Raw genomic sequence first — 20,193 nt, 5'->3', positions numbered from 1 at the left:
GTGATAAAAAGCCACAGCATCTATCTACAACACTCAACTCATTTACATGTAAGTCATTTATATTATTAAAATAATTAAGCCTGAACTGTGCTTGTTCTGTTATGAAGCAAAACTGCCATCTAGAGGATCAACTTGGTAATGTAGTTGTGTGTGTTTCAAGTGTATAGTTTTTTTTTCTAGTTTTGACTATTTTATCCAGCCCTTAAAAACACAAATAACTGCTCACTATATATATTGAGCAAAATTATTTAATTATGGCTATATTTAATCACCAGGCCAGATGGCATTGTATGAAAAAAGTAGAAATCTTGTGTCAACATTGTCGTTATATCTGTTTATTCCCAAAAGATTTATTCCGTAGTCTTTCAGTCTAAGTGCTTAGAGCCTGTGTGGATAGAATTATGTCCTGTTCTATATAAAGCAATGAATGATAAATTGCCTTTATAAAGCCACCTGATCAAATATATTAGCTTTTATTACATTTGTACACATGTAATTCTGTTTTGTAGAATTCGTCTGTTTTGTCAACTTGGGATGACATTGCATTAAGCCCGAACATCATTTCCTCCTTCATCCCTCTCTTTAGAAGCTCTTTTGATCATTTTCTAAGCTGCTAAAATTAACCTAATCTTCTTTAGCCCTCCCATCCCACCCACGCTCATTGTTCAACCGATGCCCATGTTTTCTCAGCAGACACTTCAGAGATACAATAAGTGGTATATTACATTACCGCAGAGGAGAGACTGAGGGCTTTTGAGCGTGTGGTGTAATACAGATATACAGCAGAGAGAGGGAGGGGTGTTGGGTCCTTATGAGGCTAATTCTTATTTAACTTTGTCCCTCTTTAATTTCTGTGGAGAGACATGATTCTTCAGCAGCTTAGAATGTCATGGTGGTATGTGTGTGTGTGTGTTTACTGTAGACTTGAACTGTTAACTGTATAAAGAAAACATTTAAAGGTGTGCTATCTAACTTTTCTACCTACTTGGCTCCTTGGAGATGCTATTGCTTTGTTTGAACCGTTCCACCATATGACAGTAAAATTATGCATTTGTTCAATTACAGGTGCTTTTGCTCCTTACAAATTGCTTCAAAATTGTGAGTTCCCTTGCCCCACCACAGATCTGACCTGTAACTTGAATTAAACAAAATGTAGTGTGAAAAAAACATGAAGAAAACAATTTTGTAAAACTTTGTTTGGTTTACTCTTTAAAATTTAAGCACAGTCCAATCTATAGCAAAAGAAAATTTCAATTCTGTTAAGTGGACACAATTTTAACAGTGGAGATGCTTTGCTGCTCATTCAAGCGACTTCTTCAGTTTTGCTCAGATTGCTGGTGGACACTACCCATATCTATCTGAAGGTAGGAGCCAACTACACTGAAACTAACACATCTATTTGTTCAGTGTCTGTTTGTTGTCTAGATCTATTGAACTACACCAAGTGTGAACTGTGCTTGAGTTATATTTTGTATAATTGTTCCGGCCCCTGATGGGTGCTCTCACACCTATTAGCATATTGGTTATCACTATTGTTTTCCTCGTTTTGATTTGGATCTGAGGATGGAGTTATAAATAGGAGATAAATGATGTCCAAGCCCCCCCAGTCCTTTTCAAAGATGGATTGTCTTCCCTAACAAAAATTGCCTCTTTAACTCACCTCTTCAACCATTTATTTTCTTTGGCTAAGATCTGTACCTCACTATCTTCAAAGCAGCGGTTTGTGGCTTTGAGATGGCCAGGACGGCAGATTGGAGTCCCGAACTGCTCTCATGACGGTGTTTGAAAATTCTCTTATGGTATGGCTGTTTTGCTTCTCCAATATCACGCTCATTGCAGTCTTCACCACACTGATTTGTGACTTGCGGTTTAAATGAAAACAAGGAAAACAATAGTGATAGCCAGTATGCCAACAGGTGTAAGAGCATACATTAGGATGAACGATTATGCAAAATATGACTCAGGCACAGTTCTCACTTAACTAGGTCATTTGAACTACACTAACAAACAGAAACCATAAACGTGTGTTGCGTAGTTAGGTCCTCCCTTCAGATAGATATAAGGCAGTGTCCACCAGCAATCTGACCAGATCTGAAGAAGCTGCTTGAATCAGAAGCAAAACGTCTTCACTTTAAAACTTTGCTCAGTTGACAGAATTTAATTTTTCTTTTGCTATGAATCACATATGGATGACTGATTGATTACACAGACATAGTCCACTCTATTTACATGGAATCAATTGAGGTTGCAGAAACATTAATGAACAAACAGGAAATTGTGCATTTCCTCGTAAGCACCAATGATCACCTAAAAGTATCACTGCAGCCTCATCTAATACTTCCAAGGTGATTTCAGTCTTTACAATCCCTTTATGCAGAATTAATGTCCAAAAAGAAGAAATGTTTTATACTTCAACTACAAGGACACACTGAAATCCCTTCAGGAGAGATTTAATTGATTGACAGCTGAAGCTGTAAATAAGAGACTGTCTCAGAAGCTGCCACTGTCACAGTCTGTCAGCTTTTGGGCCAGCTAAAGCACCCTGAGAGGTAAATGAGATGTGCCATTAAATGTTTGCATTATATCGATCTCTGCTTTCATAATGTCTATAGGCAAACTTCGCATCCTTCTTGCTGTGAGGGATTCGTCCAAATGGTGCATGGTCATTGAAACAAGAGTCAAAAACTTCATCCACTATTTTCTCAGCCTCTTCTCTGCTTATTTTCCTCACGGCCAGGATGGAGCGGAGAGCACGACCTCGAACACACTCCTGTAAGATATTAGTAGGGTTTGTATGAAAGAAAAGAACAACCAAAATGAAAACACTTCAAGGTTCATTAGATACCTGGTGGTGCTTCTTTAGGCCAAAATGGAATCTCGAAAGTTCATTACTAAATGAACAGTCTCCACTAAGGTTAGCCGCCCGGATCTAAAACAGAAAAAATTAACTATTACATAGTGAACTTTGTGTACGCAGTAATATGCTATGCAAGAAAATATTTGTTAAAATTGAATCTAACCATGAGACCTATATGGTTTACCCTGTATATTGTAAATTTTGTTTTTCACAGTTCATAAGTGCTTTTTCACAACTCAAACATGTACAATCATTGTTGATGGTGAACTGCAACAATAAAACATGTCATTCAAGGTTATGAGATAAAGCACACAAGCAGCCAAGGTTGCACTCACCTCAGAACATGCCAGGTGTCTGTAGTTCTTAAACCAGTCCACATGAGCTCGGCAGTGATCAAAGGCATGGATGAGTTCATGTGTGACCACTCTGTTCATATGAGACTGCTGGTGAATGTTGTTTTGACACAAAACTATCTGTAAATTATCCATACAAAAGTTCATTTTAATTTTTTATGTGATAGACAAAAGTACAGTGTGTTTTAAAAAGATGAAAAGGTGCACTCACTTGAGAAGAGGCAGCATCAAATCCACCACTAACCGTACCATCACAGTCTTCACAAGCAAAATGTCTGTCTTTAAATACTTGGCTGTACAATAAAAGAAATGCACATGAAGCACTGTCAATGCCGTACATCACGAGATAATATAAGGGAATGTGCTGCAGACATACATAAACAAGAAACAGTGGTAGATTTGAATACAAGAATTGATAAAAACAGGTCAATGCATTAATGATCTTAAGATCAAATGTGGCCTGTGACATTATCATACATACCATCCAGAATGCTTCATTGCACCGAGTAAGAGTTTGGCATAAGGACCTAGAGGGAAAAAAAAACCCACAGAAATGATTAAGTAATCTATTTTTAGCTTCCACTGAAAGCTCGCCATGGCGGTCCAAAAAGAGTCAACTTAAAAAGCACTCAGCACGAACAACTACAACGACAACGTGCATCAGACATTACCCTTTCGTTGGTAACTAATATTTTAAGAAGACATTGCAGAAATCCTGGACTTACTGGTATCTATAGCGTACTGCAACATGACCTGACATTTGTGGTTGAACGTGAAAAGACTCTCTGTGATTGATCCCTTCTTGTACTTCGACTTGTTTCTTTCGGGGAATAAATCATACCCATAATCCTCTTCTTGTTTAGTCTGGTCCATTTTCTTTTTTAATATCTACAATTTGGAATCAACTGCATATGTACCGCTGTTAGCTGCCACCGCTAACCAAGCAGGAGGTCATCGCTGTTGTGCAGGTCACGTGGTACAGGCGAGTCAAACGTAAAGTTTTATTTAATTATTAATTATTTTGTATTATATCTTATTTAAATATTTTTTGTTATTTTGGTTTGATATGTAGGAACTGATTTAAAAAAATACTGTGTTCATATGATTTTACATAAAAAATATATATATTTTCGGTCAGCAACAAAGCTTGTTTTAGAAAGTTAACATGGCCGACAATGTGAAAGTACAAGTACAAAATCATGTACAAAATTGGCACTGATACCCCCCAAAAATTTTAATGACATCTAATAAACACGCTATATATTAGTACTACATATAACATGTTCTTAGCCCGTTATTGTCTTTCATAGATTCATGGTTATACTTTTATCACATAATTGTTCTTTTTCCATAAACGATCTTTGGCACATTTCGGCGCATGCGTTAGAGCAAAGGATGATGGGACTAGGCTGTCATGGCTCCGAACACAAACACAAACGCATGATGTTTGTCGAATTTTATTACTAAAAGTAAAAGTTAAGAAACTTTGAATGCGTTTGTCAGACTGTACATTATTTTGCATGAAACTGTACACGTTCAAGGTAACTACGGCTTCATTATTATCTGAAACCAACCATAATTCATGTATGTTTTGTTATTTATCGGCGTGAATCTCTTACTGTTTTTTAGCATTAAGCTAACGTTAGGTTGCAACTTTGATTGAGATTTACCCTAAACCAGAGTCTGCCATTTTAGAAAGATCATGTCCGGTGGAAACAAAGCTCTCGAACTGCAGCTTCAGATGCGCCAAAATGCAGAAGATCTTCATAGTTTTATGCGGGAGTTGGATACCTGGGAAGAAGACATTAAGAAGAAGGATGAGGAGCTCCGTACAGGAGAAGTACAAGGGGGAGAGGTAAGCTTTTTATAAACAGTGAAATGTCCTATTATATTTCTGTTTTGATATGGTAAATGTAATTAAAATAGTAAAAATGTATAGCAGCACCCATCCACATCATCAGTAGGTTATATCACATATAATGGTTGTATTAGCAATTTGTGTTTATTTTATAGAAGAATCTCCCACCTATCCGCAACAAAGACTACAAGGCAAAGATGAGAGAAAAGAAGAAAAAGAAACCGGCATCTGCAAGTAATGGCCTTGGAGGCAATGGGGATGAGATGACAGGAGAGAAAAAGCAAGAAAGAATCAAGGGATATGACTATAGATCCTGGGACAAATTCAATGTGGTATGCTGTTAATTGTACAGTTTAAATATTATTAAAGTTTTGCAAGATTTATGACTTCTTAAGCTTTTGTCCCATCAGGACAAGGTCTTAGAAGAAATGGATAAAGAGGACAGCCCAGTCGAGTCAAATGAATCAGACCCTGAGGAAATTACAGTGAGTCGAGAGAAGGCCCTGGCTGAGAAAGAAAAGGTACCTTAGTATAGATCAACTGTTGTGTTTATTTTTGTGTTTTATACAAGTACTTAGACATCTTTTTCCAGGGCAACATGTTTTTTAAAGAGGCCAAATATGATGATGCCATTGAGTGTTACACCAGAGGAATGGCTGCAGACCCTTACAACCCTGTGCTTCCAACAAACAGAGCTACAGCCTTCTTTAGACTCAAAAAGTGAGCATTTTTGGTAATTTTGTAAAATAGAAATTATGAAACCTTAAATTTGAATGAACATGCTACCCATTTCATTATGTTCTTTTCAGATATGCTGTGGCTGAATCTGACTGTAATTTAGCAATTGTATTAGACAGCAAGTATGTGAAAGCATTTTTGCGAAGAGGAGCCGCACGTTATGCTCAAAATAAATATGAACCTGCATTAGAAGGCAAATAGTGTAAAATCATTTGTCTACCTGATTTAAAGATTTAGAAGTAACACTCAATATTATTTGAACAGATTATGAAAATGTTCTCAAACTTGATCCGGAAAACACAGAGGCACAGAATGAAGTGAAGAAAATTAAGGAGGTTAGTTTCATATAATAATCAAGATGTATTAATGTGTGCCAGTACATGTTGGTTGTAGCTTGTATTTGCTTTCAGGTCATTGGTTCCCATACAGCTCATCACACAGAAGAAGCTGTACCAATTAAGGAAGTCCCAAAAGTGGACCCTGAACAACAAAAGCAAATGGAGGAACAGCAAAGAAAACAGGAGGCAGTATTACAAAAAGACAGGGTAAGATTGTACATAAAGTATAATCACTATATCACCATGAATTCATAACAATGAATAATATTTTTCAAACCAAAGCGTCTTTCAAAGTCCTAACTACGCTGCCATTATCTTTAAAATGTATTGCAACAATTCAAAATCTGTGATTATAATGATGTGGTAATATTGTGGTTTCTGTTCTTCTTTATAGGGAAATGCTTATTTTAAAGAGGGAAAGTATGAAGCAGCCGTAGAGTGCTATGGCAGAGGGATGGAGGCTGACAGTTTGAATGTTCTTTTGCCAGCGAACAGAGCAATGGCCTACCTTAAACTTGAGAGGTAAAATTAATTCCTTCTATTAAAATAGAATTGTTTTAAAATTACGTCAAGAATTTATAAACAATATCAATCGATTTGCTTTAGATTTAAGGAGGCAGAGGAAGACTGCACTAAGGCCATTTCTCTGGACAACACATACTCTAAAGCCTTTGCTCGTCGAGCCACAGCCAGAGTGTCATTAGGGAAACTGGAAGAGGCCAAAAAAGGTAATAGACCTCACCTTTCTTAATTTAAAATGATGTGATTGATGTTGTATTCTTAGCTCTTTATGTAATGTAATAATTAACAGATTTCGAAGAGGTTTTGAAACTTGAACCTGGGAACAAGCAGGCTTTGAATGAGCTTCAGAAAATACAGGTATTGTACACACAATGACCAACAATATAAATATCAAATGCAAAACAAATGATATTGTGCCTTTATTAGGATGTTACCAGTGGATGTCTTCAGTCCGACTGCACACAAAGAAGAACAGTCCAACCAATAGAAAAACCCAAACATTTGCAGTCCACGGTGAGTTATTCTGCTCTTTATTCTACATTTCACATATTATACGAGAATATATCTTATAAATCTGAGGCTAAGTGTGTATTTAAAATGTATGAAAATTCAGTTCAATCATAAGGATCAAAGGTGTATGCCGGCAATGAAAATACAGTGTTAAAAATAATGAAATGTGTCATAGCGTTAGTTGTCCAGCAGATGTCACGTGAGCCACTATTCATCTCAAATTAAAAAAAGCATCAAATAATTTAATAATTTAGAAATTATTATTTCGTTAAAAGGTTTTCATAATTATTCCACAATATCATGCATTTTACAATTCAACACATTTTTTTGTACCCAACACTAAATCCAGTGCAACGCAACGAGTACATGATAATAATACATGGTTTGATCTATTGCTTGTCTGCATTTCCAAAATTTACAAAGGCTTTTTTAAAGTGAAATTTTAGTGAAATTAGAACTATGTCTTGTTGTGTAGAAACCCCTCAGGCGAATTGACATAGAAGAAATCACTGGAAAAGTATTGGTGCCTGATATACCAGTGAATAAGTTCCAGGATGCAGTGAATAAGGTTCAAGAGGACACATCTCCACTGTCAACATCACCAAGTGCCAAGATGATTAAAATTGAAGAAATAGCAGATTTTTCAGCAAGCCAATCAGGACCGTGAGTCACAAAGGACTTCTTTATGTTCACTTCTTTATGTACATGTAACCCCATAATGAAGTTGTTTAATTTTCAGATATACACAAACAGAAAAGCCTTCACTTAGAATTAATGCTTCTGCTCCTGATACATCAGTCCAAACACCATTGCAAGTCGTGGACATACCCCCTCCTCCACCAAACAGTTTTCAATTTGAAGCAGATCTGCGCAAGATTGGATCTCAACCTGAAATCTTCTACTCATATTTGAAGGTGTGTGATTTGGGAATATAGCTCATAACTTGTGTATGTTATATTTTAGTCCAAATATATCTTAAATTACTTTATTCTCCTTTTAACAGCAAATTAAACCAGAGGCATACTCAAAGATATTCCACAATTCGCTTGAACCAAATGTTCTTAACCAGATCCTAAAGACACTGCATAGTTTTTACTTAAAGTAAGTTTGAGCACCTTCATCAACTCATTATTATATTTTTTATTATTTCTTACTTGCTTATTCCACTTTTGTGTAGGAATGAAACACCAGCTCTAACCTTTGAAATCCTCCAGAACATAGCCAGTGTGAGACGCTTTGATATGGTAGTCATGTTTATGTCATCTTCAGAGAAAAAAGGTATTTTAACACAAATGTTGACCATTTTCTAAATAATTCTCTGTTGCAACTTTAAAATTACTCATTGTTTTGTTTTTCTTTAGTGTTATCAGAACTGTTTGATTTTCTCCACCAAAGTGAAGTTGAGGGATCGTCCGTTACATCTTTACAGAAGAAGTATGGTGTATGATGGTGAAACTGTGAACTGTGAATGGTGAATTTCTTACAGTGAACAATGTCTTATTCAAAATGTGAGTTGTTTTTTAATGGCAATTATTCTGGGATTGTTGAGTATAACTGTGTATTGCTGACATAGGCCTACAGGTAAGAGCTTATTAAACAGCAAAATACTTACAAATACAAGCATGTCTTTCTTGCTTTTAAACCACTTTATTTTTTAATTTATCAAACCACATAGCAGTGGCATTTTAATCCTGTTTACTTTTCCATTTCGATTGTTAATAATAGCATGATATAATGAATGATGTTTAAATAGTTTCCGCCTTTGCTTACTGCCCACACTTTGACCTTAAACTCAAATTCAAATCATGGAAAAGCAAACAAAACACAGCCCTGTTTCACAAGGCGTGTACAGGATGACAATTATTCAAGTCACTCTTTGCTTTCCTAGATAACTGAAATGCATTTTGAACTAGTTTAGATAAAGTTCAAAGCCCACCCCAGGTTATGATTATAATGTTTTTACTGCTTTTAAATATGATTGCTGACCCAAATGGCAGAATGGAAATTGTATATGGGCCTACTTAGAAAACGTTTTGTTGCTGGACATTAAACTGATCAGAATCCTACAACGGTTTTGCATCACAGTGTTGTAATTATCGTTAAGACGCCAACAAAAAGCAAAACAACTGAAGCCATCTCCGAATGAGTGGATGCACTGCGAACCGTACCTGGAAGTGAAATTTAAAATATTAATAAAAACTATAATATCATTGCTGTATGTTTAGTAGCATAGAAGAATATGGAGAGATTGGTGAAGGAGTCACTGTGATTGGCAAGATTTAGGATTTATAGAGAGAATATGATCAATATGGTCATTATGATTTATTGGAATTCTTAAAAGACATCTACCTTTAATCTGTACAGTTTTTGTCGTAGTGGCAGACTTTCTTGATGCTGTGTTTTGAGCCTGACACTTAATAGTCACTGATTTTAGAGGAAGATCAACTGTCAACTCAATCACATGTCCTCTGACGCTTTGAGTGTCCACAGATGAGACGAAACGACAGGAGGGCTGGCATACAGCTGAGCACTCAAATTTAGCCTTTCTTCCCATCTCTATAACATCTGGGCCTGCGATCTTCATATCTAAAGGACCCACTGTGGTAAGGAATAGAGTGTGATAGGTATTAAGTTGACAGTGGACTTCCTGATTAGATGTGGATGTTTTAAAATCACAGTTTTACTCAAGTACAATTTCTAAAGCGTGGATTTTAAGGATAAGTACTGCAATGCAATGAGGTAGAGCAATTTGACAACTAATCTAAAGGTTGACAGTTCAATCCATGGCTCTCCATCACTACAAATGTGTTATTGAGCAAAACACTTCTTGACATTTTATGCATTTTTTAGACTAGTCATGTTTGCATTTTCTTGTCAACATGATGGTAGCTTGCAGAAAATGTACTTGAGTAAAAATTCAAGTCTCCTCTTCCCTCTTTTCTCTTGTGTTGGGGCTCTTACCATTGACAGTGATCTGTTGTGTTGCATAGACAAACAGCCCGGACACTGTGTTAGTGGCCTTACAAATCAGTACTGTAGATCTGTCCATCTCGCTGGGGGTCACAGAGAAAACATTCCCCTGTCCACTGACTTGTGGACCAGAGCCAAACCTCCAAGAGTACACACAAGATGGCCGACAGAGGGCGTGGCAGCTGAAGGTTTGACTCACAGAGGGGTTGAGGAGGTCACTGCCCGAGATGGACACATTTACTGGACCAACTGGTGAGGGAAAAAAACACTTTAAAACAACTTAAATAGTGGCTATGCTTACATGCAACCCAAAATACAGTTATTATCAGATTTCTGGACCTGTCATATTATTTAAATTAGACACAGACCTCAAAATCTGTAGGGCTGTAGTCAACAAAAGTGTTTGGTCAACTAAAGATATGTCCTGCCGATCAATTATTTGACTAAAAGGGGTTTGGCAAAAGCTTTCTGTATATCCAACCCAAACTGCATGACTACACCTACACGGTTCATGCAAAAACAACTATTTATGCAGAAAAAAAGAACTAGGAAAGTGTATTTATTTTATATCTTCAGCTATAACTCACTCAATATATTCTCCTTTCTGCTGTTATCCCGTGTAAATCCTTTATCTAGCTAAATAAAATCATCAAGACTATCGACTGATAAATCGACTAAACGACTAAAGGCCTGCAACCCTAAAAAAAATCTAATGTGAGGAATTAGGGAGACCATGATTAGAAAGGAATCAGCTGATATTAATAATCGTATAACTCCAAACATAATATCAGATTTTAAGTGTGCATACTTTTTCAGAGACGCTCAACAAAGAATGGATCATAACCTATCAAATATTTAAATACAGCACAGTTTCTCATGCACTATCCATTACCAAAGTGCCTAATAATTACAAAATCATAACACATATATCAAACCTGATGCCCACTGATCTGATCTTGAAATAAACTAATATCTCTTCCATACCTAACACTTGTATTTTCTTAGTAGCTGTAGCAATTTGCTTTCCTTCGGTTACTGAGCAGGCCACAGTCAGGTTCTCGGTGTAATAGTTGACAGTGAAAGCCACAGACTTGTCCTGTGCAGGAGCTGTCTGTCCATCCAGAGACAGAGAGTAAGTACACGACACACAATTAGCCACACACTCCACACTGCTGGGCACCCCCACTGTCACAAAGTCTGGGGCTATGATAGTTGGCGTCAGTCCCTCTGCAAAGAAAGTTACCAGTGATGGAGTCAATCAATAGAGGTAATAGTCATTTATAAGTGAAGATTTATATGTTCTAGTGACGTACCTCCACTTGTTAGTAGTACTTGCTGAAATCCTGATAAGGAAAAAAAGATTAGTTTTATTATTTGCTCAGGTAACACCCTTCCACCTGAGTTTTTAATTTTACTTTGTCAAAAATGTATGTATGATGTGTACTTTCCGCAACTAATCTACTACATTAAACATAAATCTTTATCGTTTACTTGATTTTTTTTACACCAGTAGATGGCAGATGTGGGACCTGTTCTTCCCTTGTCCCTTCCCTAACCTGGCATTTGTTTAGACTCGCCTGTGCTCTCTGGTCTTCTTCCAAACTGGCACACTATCTGAGTGCAATAATGTAGATAGCACCTAGTGGTTGCATGTGAGAATGCAACAGGATCGGGTCAGCCAATCTAATTACAGGTGGTAGCTTTAATGTTACAATTATCATGAAAAGAAATGTAACTACTTATTATTGTGTTAAGTTAATGTGATAGATAAACGAGCACTTTGCTTTTAGGTTTACTGTGAAGCGTTTATTGACATTACTTGTTATTGCATTTTATTTGTATTTTTGTTGTCGTTTTTTAGTTCTTAACCAAATAATCTTGGCATCCCTACACAAAAATACACCTGTAATAAAGTCATAAAAACAGGCATTATGAAGCTTAATACGTCTATTGTAGCTCGAGACATTTAATAAGCTTTTTTTTCTCGTTTAAATGAATATTAAACACCAAATAATAAGTAAATGAAAGTCTGCAATGAGGTTATGTCCATTTTTTTAAAGAGATGCCAATTTTCAAGTACGGCTTTGTTATGTAGTTAATACCTAAACCATTGCAGATAGAAGAAAACAATCACTGGCCTAATGTAAACACTGCACTGTAGGAGTGGCAGATTGGGTTAAGACATGGCTCTGAGCGTTTAAAATATAAGATTATCGGGTAGATTCTAAATAATTAGTATAGGTATATGCACGTCACCAGAGTCAGGCTACTACAGTGGACATAGAAAATGAGACAAAGCCTGCATTCACACTTTGTTGCCTAAGTATATGAAAAGGAATTACAGAAATATATATGGAATTCTCAAAGAGGCCTCACTGCTTAATAATAATAGTCATCAAATTATAATGAAAATTTAAAAAGACAGATGCATAAATACACTGCACCACTATTTCGGTGATCCCTATTCTCTCATATTAGTAGTGTATTTAATCTAAATCCAAACTTGAAACTTGTATGCATTCAACAAAAATCAAGTTCACCATTTATTTTAAAAGCAAAGAAAATTGTATTCTCAGCCAATACATTTACAAGTTTTTAATTCCACAAAAGTCTTAGTGCTTTGCCTTATCAAAGTAGTTTCATGTTTTGTAGTTTCATCAGTCTTATAAAAGTCACCGCTTTAGAAGTTACACCATAATACAGTTAGTATAAAGGTATTACCTATCAAAAGCAGCAATAATCCATATGTTTTATGAAGTCCATTATGTCCCAGTATAAAGTTATTATCCATGTTGCGAACACCAGCAATCAGGCAGCTCTCCCCCCGAGTTGCTCAGGTTTAGAAGCAAACAGCTCATATCACTCTCATATTTATCCTCTTACTCACCAACCTTCAGAGCGGGTCTCAAAAATGAGCCTCGGTCTAGAATGAACAGAATATGACACACACTCTTCTGTACGAGATCTGTCTGACCCCTGCTCACACTTAACACTTTGCATTTAGATTTTAGATTTATGAACTGAAGTAAAGCCATAATCCTGAACAAAGAATAACAAAACAGCACAGCAGCAGTTCTCTTTGGTGGAAACACTCACCATAACCCACTAACTAAACTCCACAGTCACCTTTGCATAGTTGTGTTGTGTGTTTATCTTTATCCATTCTGAATCTCTTGTTTAAACATGCTATTTCATTTGCTTCAAACTACACTGCTTCTACAGCCACTTTACATATTCACAATTAAGAACATACAATTCAAATTTATTCACATATTAAAACAGTAGCAGTTTCGATGACAAAAGGCCGATAAAACCATGTCTGCAAACCCGTCCCACACATTGTGCATAGGCTGAACGTACAGGAGAGTTTCTGCTTCAAAGGGTGGTCTCTCTGGAGTCTTTCGGAGATCTAAAGGTCAGGATCTCTGTGAATGTGTGGCCTGGAAACACAGAGGGGAAAATAAAACAGATATGTTATGGCCATCTATACATTTCCAAAACCAAACCAAATAGTAGGAGGCGCCTAGTGGTGTGTTATGAGATGGCAGCGCAATGACACAACATTTACCTCACTTTTTTGCAAAGAAAGTGAGGTAAATGTGTTTATTGGGTCAGTATTTGTTGTTTTCCTAAAGTTTATCTTATTATTATTATTTTTTAAGTAAAACATAGATGTGGAGAGAAATTTGTCATGCTGTCATACTATTATTGTTGGGGCACAAAGCTCAAACCATGGACCCAATAATTGTGGTGAATGGACCTAACATATTAACCAACATAATACGTAATTTTATTTAAAGTGTAAGTGTATATTTTCTTACTGTCAAAGGCAAACTATTAACAATAACACCCCCCAATGGTTTCTATAGCCCTGTAACGTCTTTCTAGTCAAGAACTTCTCAGCCATTGGGTACGGGGACGCTGCGTGATACACAAGCACTTAGCACAGGGGCGTCAAACTCAATTTCACCGAGGCCCACATCAGCAAAATGGTTCATCTCAAATTTGCAAAGATATAAAAAATATGTCTGCGTAAACTGACATTTTAAGACAGTCATACATTTAAATTTACCTTGTCGCGGGCCACATAAAATGACATGGCGGGCTGCAATTGGCCCCGGGGCCTTGAGTTTAACACATGTGACTTAGCAGGTGGTATTTGAAATGGTTTATGATTTTAAAAGGTAAAACTGAATAACATTTAAAGTTAGGGATATTTTAGAGGATTTTGGACATCAATATTTATAAAACTGTTAAGTAAAATAACTAAATGTTATAGTAGAAATTGACAGTATACTTGTAGTTAACAGATTTAGAGTAGTGGGGTACTAGGAGTGTGAGACAAAGCTTAGGGGGTATTCAAAGGGGTTGAGAAGTCTAGTAAATTTGAAAGTGAAATAGTGACCTCCTCTGGTACTTTAGATACTGCAGTCGGCATATTTAACAAAGCCCTCTCTTGTTTAGCCTTACGTTTCCACTGGTCGAGGGGCAGGTCAGTGTTGTCCATAGTCTGGTCGTACGGCTGCGCTTCGGTTTCTTCGTCTGTGTCTCGAAACTCACTAAAGAACGGCAGCTCCAGCGACTCTGAGGCGCTAACCCGCTCCTCTGGGTCCAACAACAACATCTTCTCCAGCACACTCACAGCTACAAAACAAATCATATAAACTTCCTTGTTAACATTACTACAAGTAGACAGCACGAGTAATATGAGGAAAATTAGACATATACACGTACCATCTGGACTAGCTTTGGAAAATATGGTGTGCAAATCTTTCTTGGACACCTTTGGTATACTTCTGAGGTAGCTTCTGGCCTATAGGGGAAAAAAAAGGTTCAGTGAGGCAGGAAGTACACCATATACATATAGAGAAATGTGTAGGATAGAAACATTGAGATGAATATACAGTGTTGATGAATATGGTGTTGAGTATTATATATATGATCTGTAAATTAGTCAAATAGTGTGTCCCAAATATCTCTGTTGGTCAGTTATTATTAGTGATGAGGAAGATGAAGCCTTATGACACAATGAGAACTTTCATGGCCAGTCCCAGCCCAATGCTTCACAAAAATTAATCCTCTAAATGCTGCCATCTACTGGGGATTTTAATGTATTACAAAGAATATGAAGTTTATTTAAGGTCTCCCACCATTGTGTATGAACATTTTGTACCAGTAGCAAACAATATTTATAAACCTTTTTAATGCTTATATATACTTTCTTGATTTTTCTGCATTTACACAAACCAAAGCCTTGATCATTTGACTTCCCTGTCACTGAACCACCTTTCACTTCATGGTTTTATTTGGCACGCCCGCTTTAGCCCGAGCCACGCTTCAAACCTTTGCTTCATTTTGCCCTAGAGTAGCTGTTATAGCCGTTACTCCACTTACGTCTTGGCTCTGTAGCTTCATCACAAACTCAGGGGTGGGTGTTCCTGTGATCTTCATGATTTCTTTGAGCTGGTCCAGATCTACGGTAGCTCAGGGGTCAAGGGTCATTCTTTAAAAGTTGATGTAAGTGGATTTAATGTACAATGTTTGTGTGTGCTGTATAAAACAATTACATATTATAAAGGAGAAAAAGGATACGGTCATTTCCTTTAAAAAGAGGTTTCCCCAGCAGCATCTCAGCCATGATGCAACCAGCGGACCAGATGTCCACTGCAATACAAAAGACAAAACACATCAGTGGTTTATTTTCCACCAGAACACCTACATTGTGCACTGTTAATATTTATGTATTAGTAGTTTGGTTGCAGACAAAGGTGTAGTACCATACCTGTTTGCGTGTAGTGCATCCAGTTGAGTATTACTTCAGGCGCTCTGTACCAACGCGTGACAACATAACCAGTCATCTCTGTGTCAGCCTGCCGAGCCAAACCAAAGTCCAAGATCTGAGATAAGAAAAACATTTAACTGATAAATTAAGAAATCTACAAAAACTATACTTTGCTAATGATCTGGTACCTTCAGTTCACAGTCTGGATTGATGGCTAAATTTCCTGGCTTGAGATCCTGCAAAACAAAACAAACAACAAAACAAAATTAGGGTTTGACATAATTTCAAAATCCACAAGACTACTAGTATTGTACATCATTATTAATTAATAAGCTGTCTTCTTTTCTGTTACACAAATAGAAAAGGAACTATTTTGTTGTGCTGAGAAACCTCACAGACATTTGCAGTCTATAAATATGTAACGAGGGAGGCTTCAAAAGTGCTGTCTTTTTGAGCCAGAAGACATTCTCTGCAAAGTCCCAGATGGCATTCAATTATGAAAACTTCTTTTGCAACCATAAAAACTGCACAGTGTCTCTGCATACATTGATTCATATTATTGAAAGGGTGGTCTCTCATATTGTTATCTACACTGAGCTTTGAAATGCTTCAGACTTGATTGGCTTACATGGCGAAAGAAATTGTCTATATCCTGGTTATACATTCTAGCTCACTTTTTAAGAGGTTTATATTCAAAAGCTAGTTAGTAAATATGACTAACCCACTTCTGCTTTCCAAAATGAATTACTCACTTTCTTTCACTCCACAAAAGTGAAAGAATTAGGTGAAAGTTGACTGCCATTTTTATGACTTCTGACAACATGGGGTAGTAAATTTAAACTCTGAATAGCAACACATGCAGATATAGACTTTATAAACATCTTAATATTGCATTGCTTTAGACCCAGTAGTGAATTAACAGAGAAATGTTTAAATATTGCAATCAGACAGACAGCATAACATTGAATCTCAGCTTTACGTCTGTCTGGCCATTGAGTGCAAATGAAAGTGGTAAATCTTGTGTGGGAATGCAAATGAAAAGAGCAGCAAGTGAAAAGAATAGGCTCCACCCCCTAAGGTCAGGTCTAAAAGGTCAAAAGGTCACGTACCCTGTGGATGATCCCTGCCGAGTGGATATACTAAGGGCACAAGACAGGGGCATAGTTACACTCTCAGCAAAACAACCTCTTACTTTTTATTTTATCTTTTTAATTTGTCTTGAAAACATTGAATTTTTATCTAACGGTGACACACAATCTAATAAAAAGCTTTATTCTTGACAAAGTAGGCCTGTCACGATAACAAATTTTGAAGTACAATATATAGCTGAAGAAAATATAGATGAATCACTTTGGTAGTTGCATGTATAATACGTCATAGAAGTTATTTATTCAACTCTCCACAGTTAAAATCTAATCACAGAGCAGGAAAAATAACAAAAATGTACCCACGATTAATACTAACCCCCAAAGATTATTGTTCATTCTAACATGTATTGAATGATAACTGGATACAGTATTTATGACAAAGGCAATATTGTTTTTTAGGATTAAAGTTATGTGTACATGTATTTTGGAAACAGAAATCGCTTACAACAATGAAATTGCACCAGTTTTTAAAATTGGAAAGTATTGTTCAGTAGTGCGAGCAAAAATGGGTTTAATAGAGCAGAAAGTGAATGCACATCCAGTCCATTTAAGACAACTAAATGTACTGTGTGCATGATAACCTTGAGTCCTCGGAGCATCTGATAAACCAGAAACTGTACTCTGTCCTCGGTCAGTCTCTCCAGCTTCATCAGTTTACCCAAGTCTGTCCCCATATACGGCATCACCAGATAACTGTGCACAAACAGTATAGTTGATAGATAAGAAAGCTTCATGTTAGCTGAAGCAAGATAAAATATCTGTATTAACTAAAAGTGGTAGACATCATCTTTGGTTTGTACGGTTAAAGGTACACTATGTAACTTATCTGGCGATGGGCGTACGTTATGCCAATGTTCAACAACATGCCCTTAAATTTATCTACATTTTATTTATTCAATTAAAAAAAAAAAAAGCTTTCTTTATTGCAAAAAAGACCTTGAAAAACATGCATCCGTGCTGTGAGCAAGATCTGATCTGTATCTTGCCCTGGTCATCTGCTTGTCTCCATGGAAATAACAGGCTATGAAACATTTCATAGCAAAGCAATAACATCTCCATGGAGACAAGAAGGTGGTGGACCTGCCACCAGAAAAGTTACATTGTGCACTTTTAAGAGACATCCTCTTTTACATGATGGATTGGAACACATGGATTGAATGGTTGGATGTCTTGAATGGGCACAGACAAAGGACAGTGAGTGAATACTATATTGATATGGATGCAGAGGCTACAGCTGTTAATATAGATTAAGAAAGTGAAAGAAAATGAGATAAAGAGAGGGGCAAAAAGACTTACAAGTCTTTAAACCGGTCCAGTGCAATCTCTGCAGTGAAGACATCTAACAACCCAATCACCTGTGATATGACACCAACAACATGGATTCAGCACAAGTTAATATTCCCAGTACATTAGCAGTAGTTAAACTCACATTTTCATGCTTCATGTGCTTAAGCAGTCGCAGCTCTCTGTAGGCTCGTTTGGCAAAGAGTTTAGACTGAAAAGGTCGGTGGAGTTTTTTGATTGCAACTTGAGCTCCCGTTCGTCGGTCCCATGCAGAACTAGAGGTGATGAAATAGTCAAACTTAACAAGTGTTGCACTAAGCAAGAAAAAAACCTAAAAACTTTAACGGTTGGTTTACTTCATAGGTAGGCCTATAGATAAAAGTACAGGAACATAAAATGTGTTTATGGTGTAGGAAGTTACATGCACATGTATGTACATTGTACATTATGTTCTTTACCCACTCTAAAAGTTTAAAAACTTTAGATTCTAACCAGAAGAATTGCTCTTGACATTATTTTTGTAATGACAGTCCTGACAAAATACTACTACTACTATGTGTTTGATTTCAGCTGAAAGGACATTAAGACATATGATTAATATGTGAAGTCAGTTCATTTAAAATAAATAATGATATGTTCCAATATTTGTGCATCCCAAGACTTAATATTTCAATCAATCTCTCATAGAGTCATATGGGCCCCTGTCCTCCACCTGAAATTATAACATCATCAAATTGTACCTGTGTCAGTTCTGGCATGTTACAAAATGTCCGTCCTGGGACAACATGTTTTTATGTTAAATCCTGGTTGTGGTGCATTGAGTCCATCTCTTTGACTCTCTGTAACAATGAGGCTGGGGGTAGTGTCTTTGTTGACCCTCATCAACTCATTACAATGCAAAGGGAGGCCCTGCAGAGCCAGCTGCGGACTGAGGGAGTGGTCAGCATTTAGCATACCATGGGGTTAGTTATTATGGGGTAAATGCAGGAAATTCAGTGGTCAATGTTTTTTATTTAAATGGTTAAAGTATGTAAAACTGTTTTATATATATGTTTATGTGGCTTCTGTTTTATGTAGATTTTTTTTTTTTTTTTTTTTTTTTTGAGATTTGGATGACAAAACAGAATTTGACATTTGCAATATAGAGATTTAGTTCTGTAGATAAGAATGACATTGGCAACTATAGCTGTAGCAATAGTTGGGCACGATGTAAGCAAACAGAGACTGAAATGGTGAAACAGAAGCAGGCATTTCCTCAAATGTAGATTCAGTTAGGGTATACAGAAACCCAACCTCTCTATAGCTTTTGGGCTATTTAAAACAAGGTCTAAAATATTGATGCTTAAGTAGGGAACGTGATCAAATTGTCATGACTTTAATTAAGCAAAAACATCTTGGAGTCACATTTCAATTTTGCGCTCATTATGGTGGAGCCAAGAGCCAAATTGAACTCAAATGAAATAAGAATATAGTGTCCGTTTCTTGTAAGACCTACCACACTGTCCCATAGGCTCCTGTCCCGATCTGCTTGAGGTCTCTGTACCGCTCCGGGACCTCCCACGCGGTTCTGTTGACCTCCTGCCGGTAGAAGCCCGTCCTGCTGGAGCGCAAAGCCATAGCCCACCGTGAACGAGACCTGGGCAAAAGGTGCGACTGTTCTGCTACTAAAACTCTGTAGACAACATGAGCAGATTCTCAAACTTCTAACTTGGCGTATTCACAGAAAGTTTGAGGCAAATTCCTTCAGACGCACCAGGGACGCATCGGCACACCCCCCGCGCGTATTGTTTTGGCGTCCCTCCTGTGGCCTTGGGTAGTCTCTGGGTGTGTCCA

The 20,193-nt window shown here is 37.0% G+C and overlaps 4 protein-coding genes across 6 annotated transcripts; 1 reads left to right on the top strand and 3 right to left on the bottom strand.

Annotated features, from left to right (window-relative positions):
- Window positions 1-1,185: 1,185 nt before the first annotated feature.
- On the bottom strand, window positions 1,186-4,185 carry atp23 (ATP23 metallopeptidase and ATP synthase assembly factor homolog). The gene is made up of 6 exons (XM_033989675.2): window positions 3,936-4,185; window positions 3,692-3,737; window positions 3,422-3,503; window positions 3,193-3,330; window positions 2,846-2,929; window positions 1,186-2,770 (listed from the first exon to the last, which is right to left on the bottom strand). The coding sequence occupies exons 1-6, from the start codon at window positions 4,081-4,083 to the stop codon at window positions 2,567-2,569; spliced, it is 702 nt and encodes a 233-aa protein (XP_033845566.1). The 5' UTR covers window positions 4,084-4,185; the 3' UTR covers window positions 1,186-2,566.
- A 422-nt stretch (window positions 4,186-4,607) lies between these two features.
- On the top strand, window positions 4,608-8,768 carry rpap3 (RNA polymerase II associated protein 3). 2 transcript variants are annotated; one of them, XM_055231406.1, is made up of 17 exons: window positions 4,608-4,751; window positions 4,906-5,065; window positions 5,224-5,400; window positions 5,479-5,589; window positions 5,661-5,788; window positions 5,878-5,999; window positions 6,071-6,141; window positions 6,217-6,351; window positions 6,539-6,666; window positions 6,751-6,872; window positions 6,956-7,023; window positions 7,093-7,179; window positions 7,652-7,839; window positions 7,916-8,090; window positions 8,180-8,277; window positions 8,354-8,454; window positions 8,538-8,768. In XM_055231406.1, the coding sequence occupies exons 2-17, from the start codon at window positions 4,913-4,915 to the stop codon at window positions 8,621-8,623; spliced, it is 1,950 nt and encodes a 649-aa protein (XP_055087381.1). In that variant the 5' UTR covers window positions 4,608-4,751; window positions 4,906-4,912; the 3' UTR covers window positions 8,624-8,768. The 2 variants fall into 2 exon arrangements, with proteins under 2 accessions (XP_055087381.1, XP_033845569.1); XM_033989678.2 differs by lacking the exon at window positions 4,608-4,751 and having other exon boundaries at window positions 4,844-5,065.
- Window positions 8,769-9,254: 486 nt separating this feature from the next.
- On the bottom strand, window positions 9,255-13,256 carry LOC117391771 (uncharacterized). 2 transcript variants are annotated; one of them, XM_033989673.2, is made up of 6 exons: window positions 12,868-13,256; window positions 11,460-11,489; window positions 11,131-11,373; window positions 10,138-10,395; window positions 9,526-9,774; window positions 9,255-9,344 (listed from the first exon to the last, which is right to left on the bottom strand). In XM_033989673.2, exons 1-6 carry the CDS (start codon window positions 12,935-12,937, stop codon window positions 9,256-9,258), a joined length of 939 nt encoding a protein of 312 aa, XP_033845564.1. In that variant the 5' UTR covers window positions 12,938-13,256; the 3' UTR covers window position 9,255. The 2 variants fall into 2 exon arrangements, with proteins under 2 accessions (XP_033845564.1, XP_033845565.1); XM_033989674.2 differs by lacking the exon at window positions 9,526-9,774.
- Window positions 13,257-13,319: 63 nt separating this feature from the next.
- Window positions 13,320-20,133, bottom strand: LOC117392184 (mitogen-activated protein kinase 12). The gene is made up of 12 exons (XM_033990203.2): window positions 19,856-20,133; window positions 18,506-18,635; window positions 18,373-18,431; window positions 17,658-17,769; window positions 17,038-17,067; window positions 16,117-16,164; window positions 15,929-16,043; window positions 15,739-15,810; window positions 15,541-15,620; window positions 14,881-14,959; window positions 14,617-14,790; window positions 13,320-13,586 (listed from the first exon to the last, which is right to left on the bottom strand). The coding sequence occupies exons 1-12, from the start codon at window positions 19,975-19,977 to the stop codon at window positions 13,522-13,524; spliced, it is 1,086 nt and encodes a 361-aa protein (XP_033846094.1). The 5' UTR covers window positions 19,978-20,133; the 3' UTR covers window positions 13,320-13,521.
- Between the last annotated feature and the right edge of the window lie 60 nt (window positions 20,134-20,193).

This window comes from Periophthalmus magnuspinnatus, chromosome 23 (assembly GCF_009829125.3).
Source record: "Periophthalmus magnuspinnatus isolate fPerMag1 chromosome 23, fPerMag1.2.pri, whole genome shotgun sequence".
Classification (NCBI taxonomy): Eukaryota; Metazoa; Chordata; class Actinopteri; order Gobiiformes; family Gobiidae; genus Periophthalmus; species Periophthalmus magnuspinnatus.
This window is presented reverse-complemented; position numbering and strand designations above follow the sequence as displayed.